This window comes from Macrosteles quadrilineatus, unplaced genomic scaffold (genome assembly GCF_028750875.1).
Source record: "Macrosteles quadrilineatus isolate MER2022 unplaced genomic scaffold, UCM_ALF_1.0 Scaffold_9__3_contigs__length_116548681, whole genome shotgun sequence".
NCBI classification, from domain to species: domain Eukaryota; kingdom Metazoa; phylum Arthropoda; class Insecta; order Hemiptera; family Cicadellidae; genus Macrosteles; species Macrosteles quadrilineatus.
Genome location: NW_026542602.1, coordinates 70,236,091 through 70,257,371, shown reverse-complemented (window position 1 = coordinate 70,257,371; position 21,281 = coordinate 70,236,091). Strand labels below are relative to the sequence as shown.

General features: G+C 34.4%; 1 protein-coding gene across 1 annotated transcript; it reads right to left on the bottom strand.

Annotated features, from left to right (window-relative positions):
* Window positions 1-13,454: 13,454 nt before the first annotated feature.
* LOC129002401 (uncharacterized) lies at window positions 13,455-19,695 on the bottom strand. The gene is made up of 3 exons (XM_054430181.1): window positions 19,586-19,695; window positions 15,354-15,432; window positions 13,455-13,742 (listed from the first exon to the last, which is right to left on the bottom strand). Exons 1-3 carry the CDS (start codon window positions 19,625-19,627, stop codon window positions 13,531-13,533), a joined length of 333 nt encoding a protein of 110 aa, XP_054286156.1. The 5' UTR covers window positions 19,628-19,695; the 3' UTR covers window positions 13,455-13,530.
* Between the last annotated feature and the right edge of the window lie 1,586 nt (window positions 19,696-21,281).

The following is a 21,281-nucleotide window of genomic DNA, read 5'->3' as shown; positions in this document are numbered from 1 at the left end:
TTAGAATTTCCAGGATTTAGACCTTCAGCAACTCTCTTCATTTATAAACAATTTACAAAATATAAGTTGTGTACCAAGGCCTAAATCTAAAAACCGCAAGGTTATAGTACACAGGCACAGGCCTAAAACAGTACCAGTTTTTTACCAGAGTTTTCTTCATTGACTGTACTTTTAGACCTTCCTGGATTTAGACCTTCAGCAACTGACCCAAATACCAAAGTTTTGTTTGTTATGCCTACCTGTGAAGGTATGAAAACGTAAATTTGTGCTATTTTTTCACTAATACTATGTTTGAATCACATCACGTTGGTTGAAAAAAAAATAGAAGGACTTGACATAATCCTGCTCCATGAGTAAAAAAATACCCCCGCCGCAGCAAACCTGCCGTCCAAGCGAATTTCCATTTGGCTGAATTGATTTTCAATTGATCTATTTAAATAACATCTATTTAAATAACATTTAATAACATTAACCTATAAGCTGGAATTCTCCAAAAAAAAACCAACTTTTGCTGGATTACTAATTCTAAGGAAATTGCCTGCCTCTATAAAGGAGGAATCAAATTATAAATTATTTAAATCTAAATTAAAAAAAACATTTAATAGAAAAGGCGCCTTATACAATGGAGGAACTCATTGAATAAATACCTATTCATACTTGAAATGTATTTATATCTTTAAGCTAGTTTAGTACTTTATACTTGACACTATTTTTGTACCCATGTACATGTAAGGAAAATAAAGATGTTTTGATTTGATTTGATTTGATTTGATTAGGTTTAACGAGTACCTAGGTTTGCTGCTACAAGGAATCTAATAAAGTGTGTGTTTTAAGTAAAATAATTATTGCTTATTATAAAATGAATATATTTGACAAGTTTGATTGAAAGAAATCCATAAACAAGCAAACTACAACATTTTACAATATTCTCCATAAGAATAACATGAGAATTTTTAATTTACCATTTTTTAGTTTTCTCCGTAACCAACAACCGTACTAAAACACTTTGATATACTGAATTGTTTGTTTTTTTAAGCTCTTTAAGAAGGTTTAGAGAAAAATTGGGAAATTTTGTGTTTTGAGGGTCAAAAGTGAGAAAAACCAATTTTTACCCCATAAAACCCCCCATAAAACCCTCTTCCCATGGTCCGATCATGCTGGATCGCGAACTCATTCAAGTTTATCCCGCCTTACACCTTCAAACCAAATTTCATCAAAATCGGATAAAAATTACTCAAGTTATCGTGTTCACGGACACACACATATATATATATATATATATATATATATATATATATATATACATATATAAAAATTTTAACGAATGGTGTTTTTGGCCTCTGGGGACATCAAAATGAATAATTGATTTTTGTAAAAAAATACAACCGACTTCAAACGCTCTAAAAAGAATGAAATAATTTCAATAAAGTAAACTTTTGTATTAGGCAAGCTCACGTATTTTAAGTCGGCGCGGCTCTATGATGATTTTTGATACAAAATTGAAAGAGGGTGGCCATATTGCAGGTGACTATCTATAACTAAAAGTGTTAATCTGCATGTCTTTTTCATAGTTATGCGTTAAGTGTTATTTTATTACCGTAATCAGAGATCGGCATTATAGTGGTATTAACGAGTATCTTTAAAAAGATTATAACGCATTTAAATGTTTCTAACTTGGAAAAGTAACGTTTTAATACTAAACTAGCTTCTTTTCCCTATCATAAAATCAAACTAAATTATTTTCCTATTCATATAGAACATTTGTGTGTGTTATTTTCATAATGCATTTATTCTGAAGTAAACATAAAATACAAGAAAATATTTCCTTTAATATATAAACAAAACAGTTCAGTATGTTTTTTTATATATTAATGTTATCCAGCTACAATTTATTGATTTTTAAAATACACACACAATATTTAATTTCAATCATAATTGCAGTTTGAGCCGCGCCGACTTGAAATACGTGAGCTTGCCTAATACAAAAGTTTACTTTATTGAAATTATTTCATTCTTTTTAGAGTGTTTGAAGTCGGTTGTATTTTTTTACAAAAATCAATTATTTCATGATTTTTAGTGACTGGTATAATTTTTTATATATTAATTACTTGAGGTTTTTTGATAAGCAAAACTGTTTGAAACAATCAAAAGTTCCACAGAACAATCATTATTTTAAAACTGCTTGAGTGACCTGTTCAGGTTACATACTTAATCAATGGGTATGAAAATAAACATCTTCTATATAAATAAAATTAGAGTTTTGTCTGTACTTTGCTCAGAATTATATACTTTTAGGTTATTTTTACGTTTTATACATTAAAGAAGCAGAAACGAGTCTTATCTCTATTTCTGTCTGTCTGTCTGTCTGTCTGTCTTTCCCTTTGTCTGTAACACTCAAGATGGCATTTTACGCAATCTTCTCCGTGAAAACCAGAGTACCTATCAAGATCCAAGTCATTTTAATGTATTCACTGGATTGGCGAGAGTGTCTTTAGTGATTTAAATATAGCCTCACTACTTTGTAAATAAAATTACGGACGTTCAAAAATGCAGTTTTGTGCGATTTTTGTCAAATTTTCGTTCAATTTTTATCACATAATCGTCTATGAAATAACGAACAGCTGTTCGGATCAAGATTATTTTTTTCTAGCTGTCAATGATATGTTTACAAATGTTGTTTACAAATACCGCAACCATTTCGAATCACGTTTTGAAAGCAAATCCCAACCAAGTGAGATTAAAAACGTTTTTCTTACATAACGGATTTAATTAATCGCAAGTGCAATAATATAGTCTAATAGTGTAACCGTAAATGAAATTAAATAACTAGACATCGTCCAAATCGGAACCAGAAATTCTTTGAGTATAAAATGTTTCTTGAGTTTTGACAACCAGAAAGAAGACCTTGAATCAGTGTTGTATAGGAGTGAAAATTTAAAAACGTACGTTTTCATGTCCCCGGCCTTTTACTTCGTAGATACTGGATTTGTAGTTTATTATTATGTAATTTAATATTTTTTGGGACGGGGGCAACATGTTACACACATTTATTTGGTTTTAAATAGGTTCTAGGTATTTTTTTCGTATTTTGAAAGTCTCGAAATTCACGACCATGACGTGTCCCTAGGGTACATTTTCCAACTTTCACGCTGTTTTTAGACTAATTATTCATGCCGAAATATATAAAGCCATATTTTTATGTCTTCAATGGTTATTAAACTTACAAAAAGGAGCATATTATAATTTTATTGTCATTGCAAACTGACTACCATGACAAAATAAGTCTGTCCCTCGATTTGGCGTCACGACCATTTGGGAAAAATTTTCAACTTTGGAGCACGACAGTGGCAAGCCTGGCGTCAATGGAGTCAGTTGGTTTTAGAGACTAGTTCGGGGTGTACGTCAGGATTGTAGTGCCGGTCGTTTCGAGTTGAAAGGAGGAATTACAAGATTAATAAAGGAAAGATTGTGTTTTTTGTAATTTTGGTGTGTCCATGACCGTACGTAGTCATTCGAAGAAGTAGACATGGTGTTAATTTTTGTTTATAAGATATTTCAATTGCTAGATTAACCTAGAAGTCCACTTTGTATCCTCGAACATGAGGTGCAGGGCTACCGCCAGAACAGAGCCAAATAACACGTAATTTCACGACCAAAGTTTCACGATCATTTGCGGGTTTTTTCACGACCAATCCAGCCTTATGGATTATAGTGTGTTTGGTCGTGACAATAACTTTAATATAATTGTAATTTGAACAGTTAAGTTCAATTGAAACACATATTTTTATTATAACTAACAGTATAATTGAAGGATTGTTTAGAAAGATTTAGATTATTTCAGAAAATTCACGACCGTACCGCTTGTCCCTGACCATCACGTTTATGATTTCTATCATAAAAATTTCAAAAATTAAAATATTGTCATATTTTAATGTTTTATACAGAAAAGAAACACACCTCTATACAAACATAACGATTTTTCGGGTCTCAGGTAAGTTTTTTCGGTGTTACACAAACTTAAAAAGATTTTATTGGCTTTTTTTTCAATTATTTGAGTTTTTTTTATTTTTTTCTAGAAAGACCAAATATACCAAAAGCTCAGTGACCTTTTTATTGTATAATGGTCATAAAAGTAAATTAGTTTATAGCAAAACATAGTTATAAAAATAATATTAACTATTTTTAATATTCATTTAAGCGTCTGTTATGGTCGTGACAGGATTTTGTGTTTTTCCACTAAAGATGCTCTATAAAAAAAAAACTACCAAAGACATTGCGTTACCATGGACATTTTATGAAAAAAATAATAATAAAAGTTTTGAAAAAAGGGAAAAAAAATTTGCAAAGTGCTTTTCCTGAAAACGTACGTTTTTAAATTTTCACTCAGAGAGCTGGACACTGAAATGATCGTCGCCAATAGCTTACAAAAAAGGTCTCCACTCATTGACGGCGGTTCAATGGCGGTTGTGTAAAGTGTAAAGTAAAAAATCACAACTGCAGTGGATGATTGTAACAGAGGTTTAACAGAGGAAGTGCTAAACTCGCTTTTCCAATGTGTCACTTTCTGTTTCTACTCACCGTGTGATGCAATCGCTGGACCATACAGCCAATAGGCCCATAGCTCATATCTTGGGTACGTAAGCCTACATATTTATTCATAACAACTTTTTTGACGACGATCCTTGATACCGGTACTTTTCCATAGAATACATGGCCTACCTACTTAAGAAATATAATTACAAATGACCAAAAACCCAACATTGTGTGATTTTTGTCACATTTCCTTCTAATGTTAATAGATATACTAATCATTGTTTAGAGAATGCGTAATCTATTAAGTAACAAAAAGTTGTTTGGGTAAGGTTGTTTTTTTTTCAAACTGACACCGATAAGTTTACGCTATAACTTTTTACGAGAAAATCCAAAAGCAAGAGATCAATAACCTCGGGACTAGATATTAATGTATTTAATTGGTCGGATGTACTATAGTTCTTAGGTAGGTTCTTACGTAGGTACTAGTTCTTTTCCTTTTTAGAACCGTTGGTAGCTGCTAGAATCATTTTTACGTAGGTACCAACACATCACTGTAGTTTACAAATTAGTAATCGTTGGTGTTGCACCTTATTTATTAGAGCCGTCCGTATTCAATTTAAGTGATGTCTTAACTCTGTATAAGTTTTGCTTTTTCTGTCTGGATTCCAAATCTTAGCTTACCCGGTATGCTAAGAAAATGATAACCTATTTGAGTAAAACATTTGTTGGGCAAACCATCATGAATTGTTTACGCCTTTATATTGTTTATGTATCAATAGTTCGTGGCCTTTTTTGGATTGTTGTGTGTATGTCTGTAACGCATTAATGTCCTTATTTCTCAGCGTTTCACGGAATGGACAAGAGCACCTTTGATACTGAAAATGTCAACCGGAATAAAGTGTTAAATGGTGAGGTTGAGGTAGTACTTTAAATACGTTTAAGTTAACCGATGTGGAAAGTAACTTTCAATTATAGGCCTACTTTAGGGCTACGCTTCATGGATCTATAAAACATTTTTAGTTTAAGTTTAATCATTGGACATATGGACCATAACGATCCGGGTGACATTTAATTGCGAAGCATTTATTTTGGCTTGAACTGTCAGATAATGTATTTGCGAAGGTTTATATATAATAGTTTTGCCAGCATATCTGCAAATATGCAAACTAACTGCTGTTCTTAATCTTAATATAAGAAGGTTTCAACTGACTAATATAAGATCCCCGTGCGTAGAACGGGCACACAGCTAGTTCTTAGATATTCCTTAAGAAAGAAAGAGTTGTCCATTACATTAGGCCTAATGGAAAACTAATTGTCTTTTCTTGATACATTGAAATGTCAGACATCATCGTTTCCTGCAATCGGTGTACTCAGAGCCCTCTTTATAAAATGCGAGGCCTTGTTTAACTAAGCTCACCGGGGGGTCTGGGGGGTACGGAGTACCCATCAGCCGTAAAATTATACTTGTAAAGTCGTCATTTTAAGCACTCTGACGAAAAAAATGAATATTTTATACTCTGAAAATAGGCGTGAATATTATTGCTAATTACACATATTATTGTTCCAATTCCAAAGTGGATATCATAAATATTGCACACGAAATTCTTTACAATCATTAATAAAAAAAAAAAAACACTTCTCCTTTACTGTGGATTGTGAATTGAATTAACACTTTGTAAATTAAACAAAGTGGCGGGACGACAATTAATAGTAAAAGCGTATAGGCTACTGTCCGCGAGAGTAAAGAAGTCCCCTGAGCTCCGGCCTATTCGTAGTTTGAAGGCGTTACGCTTGAACGTTTCGCGGGACAATTAGAGCCGTCTTCACTCTTCACGCGGTATGACGCGTTCATATCAGGTAACACACCATCGACGTCTACACTTTGCCAACATTTCTGGAACGTTAAATTATTGCCCATCCAAGTTTCGTTCAGATAGAACATTTTCTTATTTTGTTCCCTTAGCTTCCTCATCTCTCGCAAATACTTAAACCTCCAATTAATAATGTCAGGCCTTTCAATCAAACATTTTCTTTTGGAATCGCATTTCTTCCACTTTAACCCTATATCTTTGAAAAGACGCCAAAGTGCCCATTCGTACCATTTAAAATTAATCCTTTCTCTCAAAACAGATAATAGTTTTTTTTCGCTACACTACTGTGAAATAACCTGTTTTCGTTCCATGTTTATCAACTGCGAAAATCCATCATTACGTTATTTACCACGGCAAAAGAGTGTTAACCATCTTTTTTAGATTTTGCCTACATAAACAAACCAATATTTGGTATTGCTTTATCAACTGTTTAAATTTTCTGAAAGTAACGTTAAAAACACGAGTGAAAGTGGGTCTATAAATAATGATCAGCCTTCTTGCGTGTTTTCCCGAGTGTACAAAGTTTTCCGGAGTATGTTTGCAGGCTTTTCTAATTCGTTTAATAGTTTTTTATGACATTTTACAATAGTTTGCGGCACGTTCTGTTGCCTTTTCTGTCGGCACTGATCACTTTTTGTCTTTACATTCATTGTCACAACACTAAATCACCCGTCTAATTAAATCCCTCTCTCCACAATATATACAGTATAGTAGCACCACATTTTGATAAATCCATAGCTGCAAGGACTGTCCAAAACAAAACAGAACTCCAATACGCAATCATACGAGACTGCACTGAAAAATAACAAACCACATGATGTGTTTCTGTTTACCACATGATGATAATCCACTTACCAAAACAAAGATATGAGTAATTATGTTTACAGACAGACATCGAGGCGAGGCATTTAGATGCTTAGCGCCTGCAAATAGTGCGCGATACCCTCCAAACATAGCTGCGTATCGCTCTGGCTCAAGGGACTTCTTTACTCTCGCGGACAGTATCTTGTTTATTTATTTTTTGTCAAGTTAGGTTTATTGTGTTTTCGGCAGTTGGTCTGTAGAGGGTGTTTTAAAGGTAAAAAATATTACATAAATAATTGTCAATGAGATACTTGCAAATTCGTCATTTTAAGCATTTTGATGAAACAAATGAATCTTTTACACTCTGTAAATGGCCGTTAATATTATAGCTAATTGCATACAGTATATTATTGTTCCAAATCCAAAGTTGATATCATAAATATTGTCCACGAAGTTCTTTACAATAATTAATAAAAAAATTAACACTTCTCTTCACTGTGGATTGTCGTCCCGTCACTTTGTAAATAGTAAATGCTCATAGGCTAACTTGTTTATGTACTTTTTGTCAAGATAGGTTTATTGTGTTTTCGGCAGTTGGTCTGTAATTGTGGTTTTAAAGGTAAAAAAATATTACCTATAATTGTCAATGAGTTTTTAATAATAAATTAAAAGAGGTAGTATCATTACAGTGTAATTGATTCACAGTATTACTTTTTACTTTAATGAAAAATATTGTCATAGGTTTATGTTTATTGCAAAATGCGAGTAGTTTACAGTCAGTCTTATCCACGCTGATTATCCATTCAATCCAGTAAACATTTACATCTGTAAATAAATTGAACTTAATTAATCATACAATAGAAGTTTAATGGCACCAGTACCAGTAAGAGTAAGCGTATGACTCACTCACATTCACTGGGGTGGCTGCCGCGAGGCTCGGGTTCCGTCATCGCCGCCGAGCTGTCAAACGTTGTTTGATATTCTTTTGTGTTTTAAATGTCGTTCGTTTTTGATATAGGCTAATTCATAATAAATGAGACATATTTTAGGCACATGTATCTGTCTGTCCTTTATTTTTTTATTTTCATTCCAAAACATTAACTTATTTCTAGCGATAGTAAGGCATCGGCGGGCAGGCCTCGCTGGGCAGGCCTCCCTGCGCGAGGCCTTCTCCGGCGCGAGGCCTGGAGCGGCCGCTCCACTCGCTCCACCCTAAGGACGGCGCTGGGTGTACTTCTACATTTAAAAAGAAATACAGTAACGTCTCAAGCCTTTTGGAACAATATGAAAGTTATTCCTCAGCTACCAGCACTAAAAAATCTCTCAAAAGTGGGAAATTGGTGGTTAACTTGTATAGTACCTTTGGAAAATATTATGAAAGATTGGTTCAGCTAAAAGTGGTGTAAGTCATGTAGGGGGTAAGATAAGATAAGATCTTTATTTCCATTAGATATTCTTTTGAATACATTGGATATGTCAGGTTACAATATATAATCTATACAATAATAAATTGAACAAAGGGCTCACCCATCTTACACAAAATCATTGCAAGTTAATTTTTTTTGTCAAATATTCATCAATTGAATAGAATGCATTTGCAAGTAAGAACCTGATTACAACAGTTTTAAATTTAATAATGTCCATGTCCCTAATAGCAAGGGGTAGCTTATTAAATAACCTTATGGCTAGTACAGATGGCTTTTTCATTGATTTACTTAATCTAACATAAGGCAATTGTAAGTCATGTCTTATTCTAGTGTTGTAAGAGTGCACGTCATTATTATGCACCAAATCTGGTTGATCTTTAATGAATAGCAAGTTTTGCAGAATAAAGGCAGAATAAAGAGTTAAAATTTTTAAATGAACAAACCATGGTTTACAGTGAGTTTTATAATGAACTCCTGCAATGATTCGAACGGCACGTTTTTGTAGGATAAAAACATCTTTTGATGCTGAGGCACTGCCCCAGACAATCAAACCATAAGTAATCTTAGCATGAAATAAACCAAAGTAAGCTGTTCTAACTACATTTTGCGAGACGACACCACAGAGTCTTCTTAGAGCAAAAATGTCACAAGCCAATCTCATGCATAATTCCGATGAGTGATCCAACCAAGAAAGAGTAGGATCCAGCCGGACACCAAGGAACTTGGCTGAAATGCCCCCCTCCTCCCTGGTAAGATCCCTCAGGCCAAAAAACATAGTGGTGGTTTTTTCTCTATTCAAAATTAAATTGTTAGCATCCAGCCAGCCACTAACCTTATTTAAATTTTCCTGGATGTCAACTTCAGCCAATTCTTTGATTTTGTTCTAGCGATCAATGTAGTGTCGTCTGCGTACATGAAAATTTCAGATGACACATTAACTTCTAAATCATTAATTAATACTAAAAAGAGCAGGGGCCCCAATACGGAGCCCTGCGGCACGCCCTGTGTAACATTTAACATCTTTGAACATTTACCATTGGCAAAAACATATTGACTTCTATTCTCTAAATAACTTTTAAAAAATGACAACTCCCTGCCTCTAACATTATAAAAACTTAGCTTATCTAACAAGTAATTGTGGTTGACTCTGTCGAAAGCCTTGCTGAGGTCGCAAAATGCGGCCCCAGCAAGCTCTCTCGACTCAAAAGAGTCCAAAATTTCCTCAACCAGATCTGTCAAGGCTGTAATTGTCGAAACACCCTTCCTGTAGCCATACTGCCTTGTGCTTAGAATGTTGTGCGTGTTAAAATGATCAATAAGCTGTTTACTTACAACAAGTTCAATTATTTTTGAAAATACAGGTACTATAGCAATGGGACGGTAGCTATTTACTTCTTGCTTGGCACCTTTGTTTTTATAAATAGGATGTACCTTACTGATTTTCAACACACTTGGGAAAGTCCCTTCATACAAGCACTGATTAACCATGGTGACAAGAATATCCATAAAATAGGTTGCAGTTTCTTTGACAAGGTTATTAGAGAAACCAAAATGATCTTTACTAGTTTTACAAGACAAGGAAGACACAATTTTAGACACAACAGCAACATTAATACATTTAAACTTAAAACTATTAGAAACATCTGCCACAAAACTATGATTCTTTAATAATGACATTGAGTTAGGTACTGAAGCTTCAGCAGTAAAAGATTCAAAAGATTCAACATGAGCATCCGAGCCTGTCTCATGTTTATGACCCTTTTCACTTAAATTACTCACAAAAAATTCATTGAAATGATCAGGTGATATAACTACTTCATCTTTACTTACACTAGGCTTAGTCGTTTCCTTTACGACTTGCCAGATACACTTGACAGTATTTTTTGAATTAATTATTAAATTATCATTTGATTTTTTCTTTGCCGATTTAATCTTGGATCTATATTCCTTTTTCAACTCTCTATAGGCATTTTTAATTATATCATTTGAGCCTACAGTGTTACACAGTGAATACAGAAAATCTAACCTATTTTTAATTAAAGCTAACTCGTTTGTGTACCAACCTTTTGTTTCATTAACATTCAAATCAAGTCTAGGCTTAAATTTCTTAAGAGGGAAACATATCTTAAAGTAATGGACTAGAGTATCTAGAAAGGTCTTGAAGTTCTCATCAATATCACTGTGAGGAAGTTCAAGCTCCCAGTCAATTTTACTTATCATAACCTTGAAAATGCGGATGTTGTCTTCACTTATGTGATGATACAAAAGTTGTGGTTTGTTTGACTCGCAACTCTTAAATTTCTCCCCATGGATGCAAAATTCTAATGTTTGTCCTAGATGGTCACTGAGATGCAGGTTTATAACTCCAGCGCTAAAAACGGAGGTGCCAAACACCAAAATGTTGTCCAAACAATTGTTTTCACGAGTAGGCTGATTTACAGTAACTTCAAATCCATACATTGAGCACAAATTTAGAAACTGATTTGTTGTGTTGTCGGGAATGTTGATTTTAATATTGAAATCCCCACAAACAATGGAAACTAGACCTAATTTGCCTAAGAACTCAAAAACCAAAGTGAGAGTGTCAAAAAAAATATCTATGTCAGCACTGGGAGGTCTGTAGAGCAAAACCAAAGCCAAATTATTATTTATCTGTAAGCCTATCAGTTCACACATAAAAGGTTGAGAAAGTTTAGAAAATTTGTCAATTACCTTAAAGTTGATATTGTTCTTCACGTAAATTGCAAGCCCACCGTGCTTGCGTGGACCCCGGCACTGACTAGCTGCCAACTGAAAACCAGTTATGGAGAAGTATTGCAGTTTTTCCGAAGTTTGCCAATGTTCGGAGATGGCAATAAAGTCTGTACCCAACACTGACACAACCCGTTCTAATTCCTGCAGCTTTGGGTAATCAATATTTGCAATATTTTGATGTAGCAATTTAAGCTTAACTAGGCCTTGGTCACAATATTTATCCGTCCCACAGGTTGTAGGAGGCAATTGATTCATATGTCCACCAACACTGCCCATTATTGCCAAGTTCTCGGGCCTTAAGTCTTTTCCTGTAAAACTTGAGCTCTGTCGTTTAAAAAGTTCTTTTTCTTAGAAATAAATCTTGTAACATATGCGTTCTGAGGCCAAAACTCCGCAGAGAATACTTCATTCATTGTATGATTAGGCACCCCTATCTTAAACGAGGAGGATTTAGGATATTTAGTCTCTATTTTTTCTACTATGAAGTTATTGTCACCCTTCTTTTTCTTCAAGAAAGACTTAATATCATCACTTACCGTTTCAGGACCCAGACGTGATACAAAAAGAAAACTCATTTTCTCTATTGTGGTTAGGCCTGAGTCATTATCAACAGATTTTCCAGTAATATAATTCTTCTTGTTTCGGTTCAAGGATTTATTAGTCGGGTTCTTCATGATAAATTCCTTCTGTTGTTGTTTCTTAGATTTCACGACAGTGAATTCATCATCTTGGATGTTCGATTGTTTATCTACACTCACTTGTTTGTTATGTTTATCTTTTGGTTTCGGATTCGGCAAACTCGGATGCAAATTCGAATCTTCTAAACCAGAATTCAATTCCAGCATTTCGCTCCGTTGTTCCAATTCAGAGCTCGTAAGTGATGTTTGTGATGTTTGGGGGTTTTGTTTGCTCAAGATATAGCCTAGTCGAAATTGCAAATCATCTTCCTCCAGGACTTTCCGAAGCAGGCATAATAGTATTGATATGTTATAGTAACTGGGTAGAGAATATTAATAAACATTCCACATCTGCAAATGATATATGTTTATGAAAGATTGGTTCAGCTAAAAGTGGTGCAAGCCATGTAGGTGGTTTTGTTTTATCAAGATATAGCCTAGTCGAAATTGCAAATCATCTTCCTCTAGGACTTTCCGAAGCAGGCATAATATTATTGTTATGATATAGTAACTGGGTAGAGAATATCAATAAACATTCCACATCTGCAAATGCATGTTTAGTAATTAAAATATTTAACACTTTTAAGACAATTGACGATTATGCACTGTCACACTTCTTAGGTCGTGTAAGGAATAATTGCATTTAATTTATATTTAGACCTATTTTACGAATGCTTTGGTTTTCACAATACACCTTTATTTGTCAATATCATACAGCTATTCACTGAAACATATATGTTTTTTTAAGTCAGAATATTCAATACTAAAAACAGAATTACTGTATACACAAATCAGATCAAACGTTAAAATACATTTTTTTATAGCAACCAAAACAAAATGCATTTTTCTCAATGTAATTCATTTAGGCTCCATGGCAAGAAATAGTTTATTGATCAATATGAAGCAACTGTTTCATGAAGAATTGTCTGTAGCTTCATTTAAATGGTTTCAACTAACAGCTGTAGGAATGTTATCATTATTTATTGCCTTCTCTGCACAAATGTAAACAATCTGCACAAAAGTAAACAAAATAAATGTTGAATATTTAAGGTTTTCAGAATTTTTCACCGAAACAAATATTATACTGAAACATAATATATAAGGTACCAAATAGAAACTCTCCTGGTTATTTTGGTGGTGGAACCACACTGATCGGTAAAAGAATCACAGAGAAATTGGTGAACATACATAGAAAAAAAAAACATCGCCACAAACAAATTGAGAACCTCCTCCTTTTGTTGGTAGTGGGGAAGTCGGTTAAAAAGTAAATCGGTCACGGGCCTAAGTCTTACCATGAGACCTACGGTAATAGCTACTTCCCTATAGGGAAATTCGCTAAAACCTGAAAGTCATGTGCAATAAAGACAGGAACTGAAATAATAAGCACATTCAATTGGTTAAACACAATTTAATGCCAGGTTTTCACAATAAACCTAACTAATAAACCTGAATAGGTTGCACTATTCATTCACCTGTTAATGACTTTTGTATGACATTTTCGATTGAAGATGTGACAACCTCCTTAGCTTTTCCTACTGCGTACTCCGTAGCTGCGGTTGTAACTCTACGACCCACGTAGTAGCCAAGAAAACCTACAGCTATGTACGGAAGAAACATCGTTGTCACGACAGACCCCGCAATGATTACCGCACCTTCCTTGACTCCCTGTTTTTCTTCTGAAACCAAAATACAAAATAATGATTTAATGCTTCAGCTAGTCCACCCTTTAATTGTTTATAATACTTGGATAAAGGTTTTTATGTTTTTAATATTTAACATTGGATAATTTAAACGTTGTTGAGTGCACAGGTGTGCTGCGATTGGGGTTTAATACATTTGGACTTATTCAAAAGTAAAATAGTTTTCTGTGCTGCACTCTGTAGAAACACTGTGGCACTATTTCAAATCATGACTAATGCTAATACAGAATGTTGTGATTATTCAAACCTACAAAACAGTTGGTGAAAGTAAACATCTGCTTTTAAATTATATTTATTTGTAAACATTGTAGATCAAAAAGTCTTGACATTGGCCCACTTAAAAACCTCTGGGGCAGAGCCCTTTTGACGAATCTGCACCAAACTTCACTCGAACCATCCTTGAAAGATGCTTAATAATGCCTGTTTCATTACACAATCTGTTGAGCGGTTTCGGAGTCCATAACGTATATACATATACATATATAGGCCTACATACATACATAGTTCCTCTTTTATAGATATTGATGTGTGTGTGTGTGTGTTAGCACCTTAACTCGAGCAAAAATGACCGATTTTGATGAAATTTGGTACAAACGTGTAAAGCTACGTTTGTTCGTACAAGTTCCCAAACCAGCATAATCGGAATATGGGTACGGGGGTTTTTTTTGGGGGGTTTATATGGGTTAAAAATAGATTTTTCCCTTTTTTTTATATTTTTTCCCCCATTTTTTGGTCTAAAAACCTAAATTTCATAATTTTTTCCAAACAATTTTTTAGAGCTTAAAAATAAGGGTTACGTAGATAATTAAACAAGTGTTAAATTATAATTTCCATGTTATTCTTATAGAGAATGTCCACTGTTGTAGTTTGCTTGTCTACGGATATATTTTAAGCAAATGTGGCAATTTTGTTTATTTCACAATAAGATATCAACATTTCAATTACAAAGCGCAACTCAATCAATACCTTCCTATAGCAGCAAACCTGAGTACCACTAAAATTAATGTTATTTAACTTATATATAATAGGAAATACATCTGACAATTTAAAAGGAATGTTTTAGTAGAAATCCAGCCAGGTAAATGGAAATTCACTTAGTCTGCAGGTTTGCTGTGACAGGGTTATTTTTGGAGTGTGCTCGATCCATTTACATTTACATGTGTATATTTTGTAGATTTATTGCACTTTCATTAATGGTTTTGATTGGGGTTTGTAGAATTGTGAGGGAATCAAGAAAAGTTATTGTAGAGTTGGGTTTTGCTTTAGGTGTTTGGTAAGAGCCTGATGATATTGCACTATTATAAGGTAGCAGTAATATAAAATCTTATGGAAATCATTTTCTCAAATATTTTGTTATACAATATTAGAGTTATGAAAGAAGAAAGAAAGAAAGAAAGAAAGAAAGAAAAAAGTGCTTTATTCTTCACAACTTATTTACATCTTTTACAATAAAAAACAAAACACACAAAACAATGGTTTATTTAAACCGCCTGTTTGGTTGGCACCTTGCTGTAAAATAACATATTTTAAAACTGTAACATGTAACTATTTAAGTATTAGAGTTATGTCTACATTTTAATTACTTACCAATTGATCGATAGGGAATACGGGTCTCGACATTCTTGAGTGGCAGGTCATTCAGTGCACTTTTGGCTTCGCAGGAACCCTGAAAATGAGAAAGTCTCTAGACTACAAAATATTTAAGTAGATACCGATTCTGTACAACTGTAATAACTTACTCATTATATATTTACTCTATACCCTGTCTCTAATAGAGGTGCATCACGTGTGCAGATTAATATGAATTTTGTGTTATCAAGTATTTTTATATATTTTATCCAGGGGGGTGGCTTCTATCTCTCACTCTCTCTCTCCCTCTCTCTCTCTTAAAAGTTGAAGCACCCTGGTGGTTATATGGCATCAGCAAAAATGGTAGAGAAAACAAACTAAAAACAACACTTTTGTGCAATTTACCCTATTTATTTAGTTTACGTGTCCATCTCAATTATGGTGCCTTAATATAAACAGTATCAGCAATCTGACACATACTTTCTCCCATTAGCTTGTCAGCCACATGTATCTTGGGTAAGTGGTGGGAGTAACTATGATATTTTATAGGAAAATCAAAAAAAAAGCTGCAATAGCTTTTGAACCGTGATTTTTAAAGCAATGGGTGATTTGCACTATTTTTTAATAATTTTAAGGCCATAACATACTAATTTTAATAAAAGCCAACTTTTTAAATGTTGTTCAATGGGTTTTATGGAAAACTTACACAAGTTACAATAACTCTTTACCATAATTTTTAGAATGATGGGGAGTCCTACAGGAACTCCCAATATTTCGTTTAGAAATATAAAGACGATAACAAACAAATTTTAATCAAAATCGGTTTTTTGTCAAAAATACGATTTTTGTTATTTCATGGGTTTTATGGGAAAATAACATAAGTTTTAATAACTTTTGAACTGCAATTTTTACAGCAATGTGATTTTCTAATTTGCACCATTGTGTTCAGAATTTGAAGGACTTAAACAAAATACATTTTTACCAAAATAATTTGGGCTTTTTTGAGAAAATTCTTTTTTTCATTATTTTATTGGATTTTATGGGAAAATCGCCATTAAAAATAAAAATGAAAAAATCCTGAAGATATAATGGATGGACCACTACCTATGTAGGTTTTATCAAAAAAACTATTATGTATTTTAGATAAACGATAGACTATTGCATATGAAGTAGAAAATGGACTACTAGGAACAAATAAAAAAAGTCCTTTTGTGCAATTTTGACGCACTAAAGCACATTTAAAGTTTCAATGTGATGATGTACATATATGATATTACTAAATTTCATCAAAATCGGACTACAGGTGTTGTCTGTAGCTCTGCACACATTCACACACACAAGCACACACACACAGACATCCCTTCAAAAACACCTTTTTTGGGTTCAGGGGGATCCAAAACGCATATATACACTCACAAGTCAATCTCAAAAGTTTTGACAAAAACAATATTTTTTCTATATATATATACAACAGGGTTAGGCAAAAGTATGGAACCCCACAGTTAACTTTTAACGCGTTGCAGTAGGAAAACCAAACTCGGCACATATCTACAACATAAGAAATGCACTTTTTCATCAAAGTTACAACATTGCCCCAGCCCCCAAAATGGGGTATTTTTGGGGCAGCCCCAAATTTACGAATGTAAACACCTATTATGTGACCCCTCGTTTTAAAGGGATTCTCAAGACAAATTAAATGGCTCAAACTAGAGGTCAATATCGCAACCCTAATCATGTTGGGTTAAATAATACCCCCGCCACAGCAAACCTGCAGACTTAGCGAATTTTCATTTGCCTGATTGGATTTTTAAACTAAAATGTCTTCTTAAAAATATCACATTTATTCCCTATTCAAACAGAATTAGTTTAATGAGTACTTAGGTTTGCTGCAACAGGGAGGGTAAAAAAGTTATTTTTTATGTAAAATGTTAAAAAGTACTGTGGTTTAGTAAGCAATTAATGTATTTTCCAAATTTGATCAAAATATTTTCATAAACAAACAAACTACAAAAGTTGACTTATTCTCCATAAGAATAAGGAAATTTTAAAATTACAATTTTTTAAAATTTTCTCCGTAGCAATTAGGCGCATAATAACGCTTCAATATACTAAATTATTTGTTTTTTAAAGCTCTACAAAATGGTTTAAAAAGAAATTGTGAAATTTGTGTTTTTAGGGTCAAAAATGGGAAAAACCTATTTTTACCCCATAAAACCCCCCATAAACTCCCGTTCCCATAGTACGATCATGCTGGTTCGTGAACTCATTCAAGTTTATCCTGCCTTACACCTTCAAACCAAATTTTATCAAAATCGGAAAAAAATTACTCAAGTTATCGTGCGGATGGACACACATATATATATATATATATATATACGAGGGTTGTTATTTAAGTAAGGGCCGGTTGCGTGTATAGTCCCGTAGTTCGCGCGGATGCCGCAACAAGCCACCGTGCCACTTGCCGGCATCCTTCCCGTTCACACTGATGCCAGTTGCAGCTCTGTAGCTGACGTCTACGCATCGCTGTGCTACTTTATAATGTTTACGATTATTGAATCGCCCGCTGCGTGTGAGATACGGTCAGTGATACGTTTTTTGACCGCTAGAAGCCTATCAGCTGCAGAAATTCATCCTCAGTTAACAGAAGTTTTTGGCTTGAATGCAATGAGTGAAGGTAAAGTGCGACAATGGGTTAGAGAGTTTAAAAATGGCCGTCAAAACGTCCATGACGAAGAACGCTCAGGCCGGCCCTCCGTGATCACTGATGATTTGGTGGCTGCAGTCGAAACAAAGGTTCGTGAGGACAGAAGATTCACAATTTCCACTCTTTCTTTGCAATTTCCACAAGTTTCAAGATCAGTTTTGTACAAAATTGTGTCTGAAAAGCTAAACTTTAAGAAATTGTGTTCTCGGTGGGTACCCAGACTCCTCACAGAGGGCCACAAAGTGAAGAGATTTGCCACTTCATTGGACTTTTTGACTCGTTACGACGAAGAAGGGGATGACATGTTGAGTCAAATTGTCACTGGAGATGAAACGTGGGTATCTCATATCACTCCCGAAAGCAAGCGACAGTCAATGGAATGGCGACACACAACCTCACCCGTCAATGTCAAAGCCAAACAGACTCTGTCAAAGCGCAAGATTATGGCAACTGTGTTCTGGGACCGGCGCGGTGTTTTGCTAGTGGACTTTATGCCACGAGGAACGACGATCAACTCAGATGCCTACTGTACAGCTCTAAAGAAGCACCGCAGAGCAATTCAAAACAAACGGCGCGGCATGCTGACAAAAGGAGTTTTGCTCCTGCACGATAACGCTAGGCCTCACAACTCTCAAAAGACTCGGGATTTGATTGATTCTTTTGGCTGGGAAGTTTTGGACCATGCACCATACAGCACCGACCTTGCTCCTAGCGATTTTCACCTTTTCTGGTACCTGAAACACCATCTTGGCGGGCAGCGCTTCAATGACGACGATGAAGTGAAAGCGGCCGTGAACTCTTGGCTGTCGGAGCAGGCGGCCGAATTCTTTGAAGAGGGAATTAAAAACTTAGTTTTACGTTGTGACAAGTGCTTAAATAAACAAGGCAACTATATAGAAAAATAGGTAAAAGTGTGTAGAATCAGAAAATAAAAATTATTTTACAAAATTATTTGTATCTTTTGTTAAAAATAAAAACGGCCCTTACTTAAAAAACAACCCTCGTATATATATATATATCTATATATAGATATATAAAAATTTGAACGAATGGTGTTTTTGGCCTCTGGGGACATCAAAATGAAAAAGTAAATCGGTCCCGGGCCTAGGTCTTACCATGAGACCTACGGTAAGAGCTATTTCCCTATAGGGAAATTTGCTAAAAGTAAAAAATAATTTAAATAAAAAAAATCTTTTTAAAATAAAACCTTGTTTTAAACACACTAAAAAGTAAAAAATAATTAGTTGATAAATATGTGGGGAAAACAAATACTTGTAAGATTTAAAATGAAAAACGTGGGGGACATGCAATAAACGATAATAATTTAATAGGTTAAGATAATCGTAAATTAGCTATTGCATGCGCTCGATGTTTTTTCGTTTATAATTTTACAAGTATTTATTCTCTTCACATATTTATCAATTAATTATTTTTTACTTTTTAGTGCGTTTAAAAACGTGGTATGTTAAAAATATTTTTTATTTATAAATTTAAATGATTCTTTTTCTAACTATAGTAAACTTAAATCCATGGCTGTAATATTTACCAAGATGAAAATGAAAGAAGAAACTAGAACCAAACGAATCATTTGTGGTATGGTGGCTGCAAGACTTGTATACTAGTAACTGTTTTAAAGTTAGGTTGAAGGTTATAAACACATTGCGCTCACACATGTGTAATGCTCCTGACATATTCAAATAAACAAATCAATTAATCAAACTCTGTCATTTGCAAGCAACATGGCAGTTTACACTGCCTGACTATCTTTTAGACTTTTCATGAAAAAATATATTTAAAAGCAAAGATGTGAAAAGGTATATTTTTGTTGGTTTTACTAATAAAACTTACAAGTAGGTATAAAAAAATATGTCCAATCGCACTCTTGAAATAAGTGTATATTTACGCTTTGTTTTGAGAGTGATATTAGACGTAATTTTATATACTTTTTATAAATTTAACTAGCTGTAACCCGCGGGCTTTGCCCCGTTTAACTTCTTATTTTTCAAGATGATCTCGTTCGCATGGCTCAATCACGTCCTGGTTGAAGTTCATTCGCTACGCTCACTCACCTTTAGGTTGGAGGTCGTTTGCTATGCTCACTCACCTTTAGGTTGGAGCTCGTTCGCTGCGCTCACTTGCCTTCAGTTTAGCTCGTTCGCTACGCTCACTTGCCTTCAGGTTAGCTCGTTCGCTACGCTAACTCGCCTCCAGGTTGAAGTTCGTTCGCTACGCTCACTCACCTTTTGGTTGCGAATTAGCTGTTGTCATAGATGTAAAAGAAATAATAGTGCTGCACCCTGTTGGTAATCCTTGTAACTTTAATGCTATTGAACATCATAGAACAGAACCAACTTGTTTAATTGAAACAGCTGTTAAGATTCATTAATTCCATTTCTCATAAGGTTAACATGGGAAACTCCAGAGCCACTGGGGCAGAGCCGATTGGACGGATCACGAAATTGATGGTGTATAAACCTATTCCATGAAATTCTACAAGTATGTACCAAGTTTCGTGGCAATCGGTTCAGCGGTGTCTGAGTTTATCACTGCCAAACAAATATATATATATATATATATATACAAACATCCTCTTTTATACTTATAGATAACACGTGCAATGCTGATCAAGAAGGTGTTTGGTTGAAGTTCACAACGTTGTTGATATGATCTAATGAAACAGCTGCTGGCTGGGTTTGACGGGACTGCAACGATGCCAATTTTTCTTGCTGCGATCTTGTATTAGAGGAGGCTAGGTCAATGTGTCTACAGCCTTCAACTCAGACGCAATGTACACATTTTTAGACCTTCGGCATACAGAACGCATTTTGCACTAGTAGCAGAAGGTCTAAAATAATAAGAATGTTGTACCTTCCGTTACTAGTCCAAAATGCAAACTGTATGCTGGAGGTCTAATTGGAATTTCCAGGATTTAGACCTTCAGCAACTCTAATTTTATAAACAATTATTTACAAAATAAAAGTTGTGTGCTAAGGTCTAAATACCACAAGGTCTAAAAAAGTACCAGTAGATGAGTTTTCTTTATTGACTGTACTTTTAGACCTTCGGCTACAGCACGTTTAGACCCATAGCAACAAGTACAAAATCCAAAATGTGTGCCGAATGTGTAATTAGACCTTCCGGGATTCAGACCTTCAGTAACTGATCCCTGTACAGTACAAGCTGTCACACACTTGTCATTATTCTGTTTGTTTTGTTGGTAGCCCTGAGTATTCTACATCAGC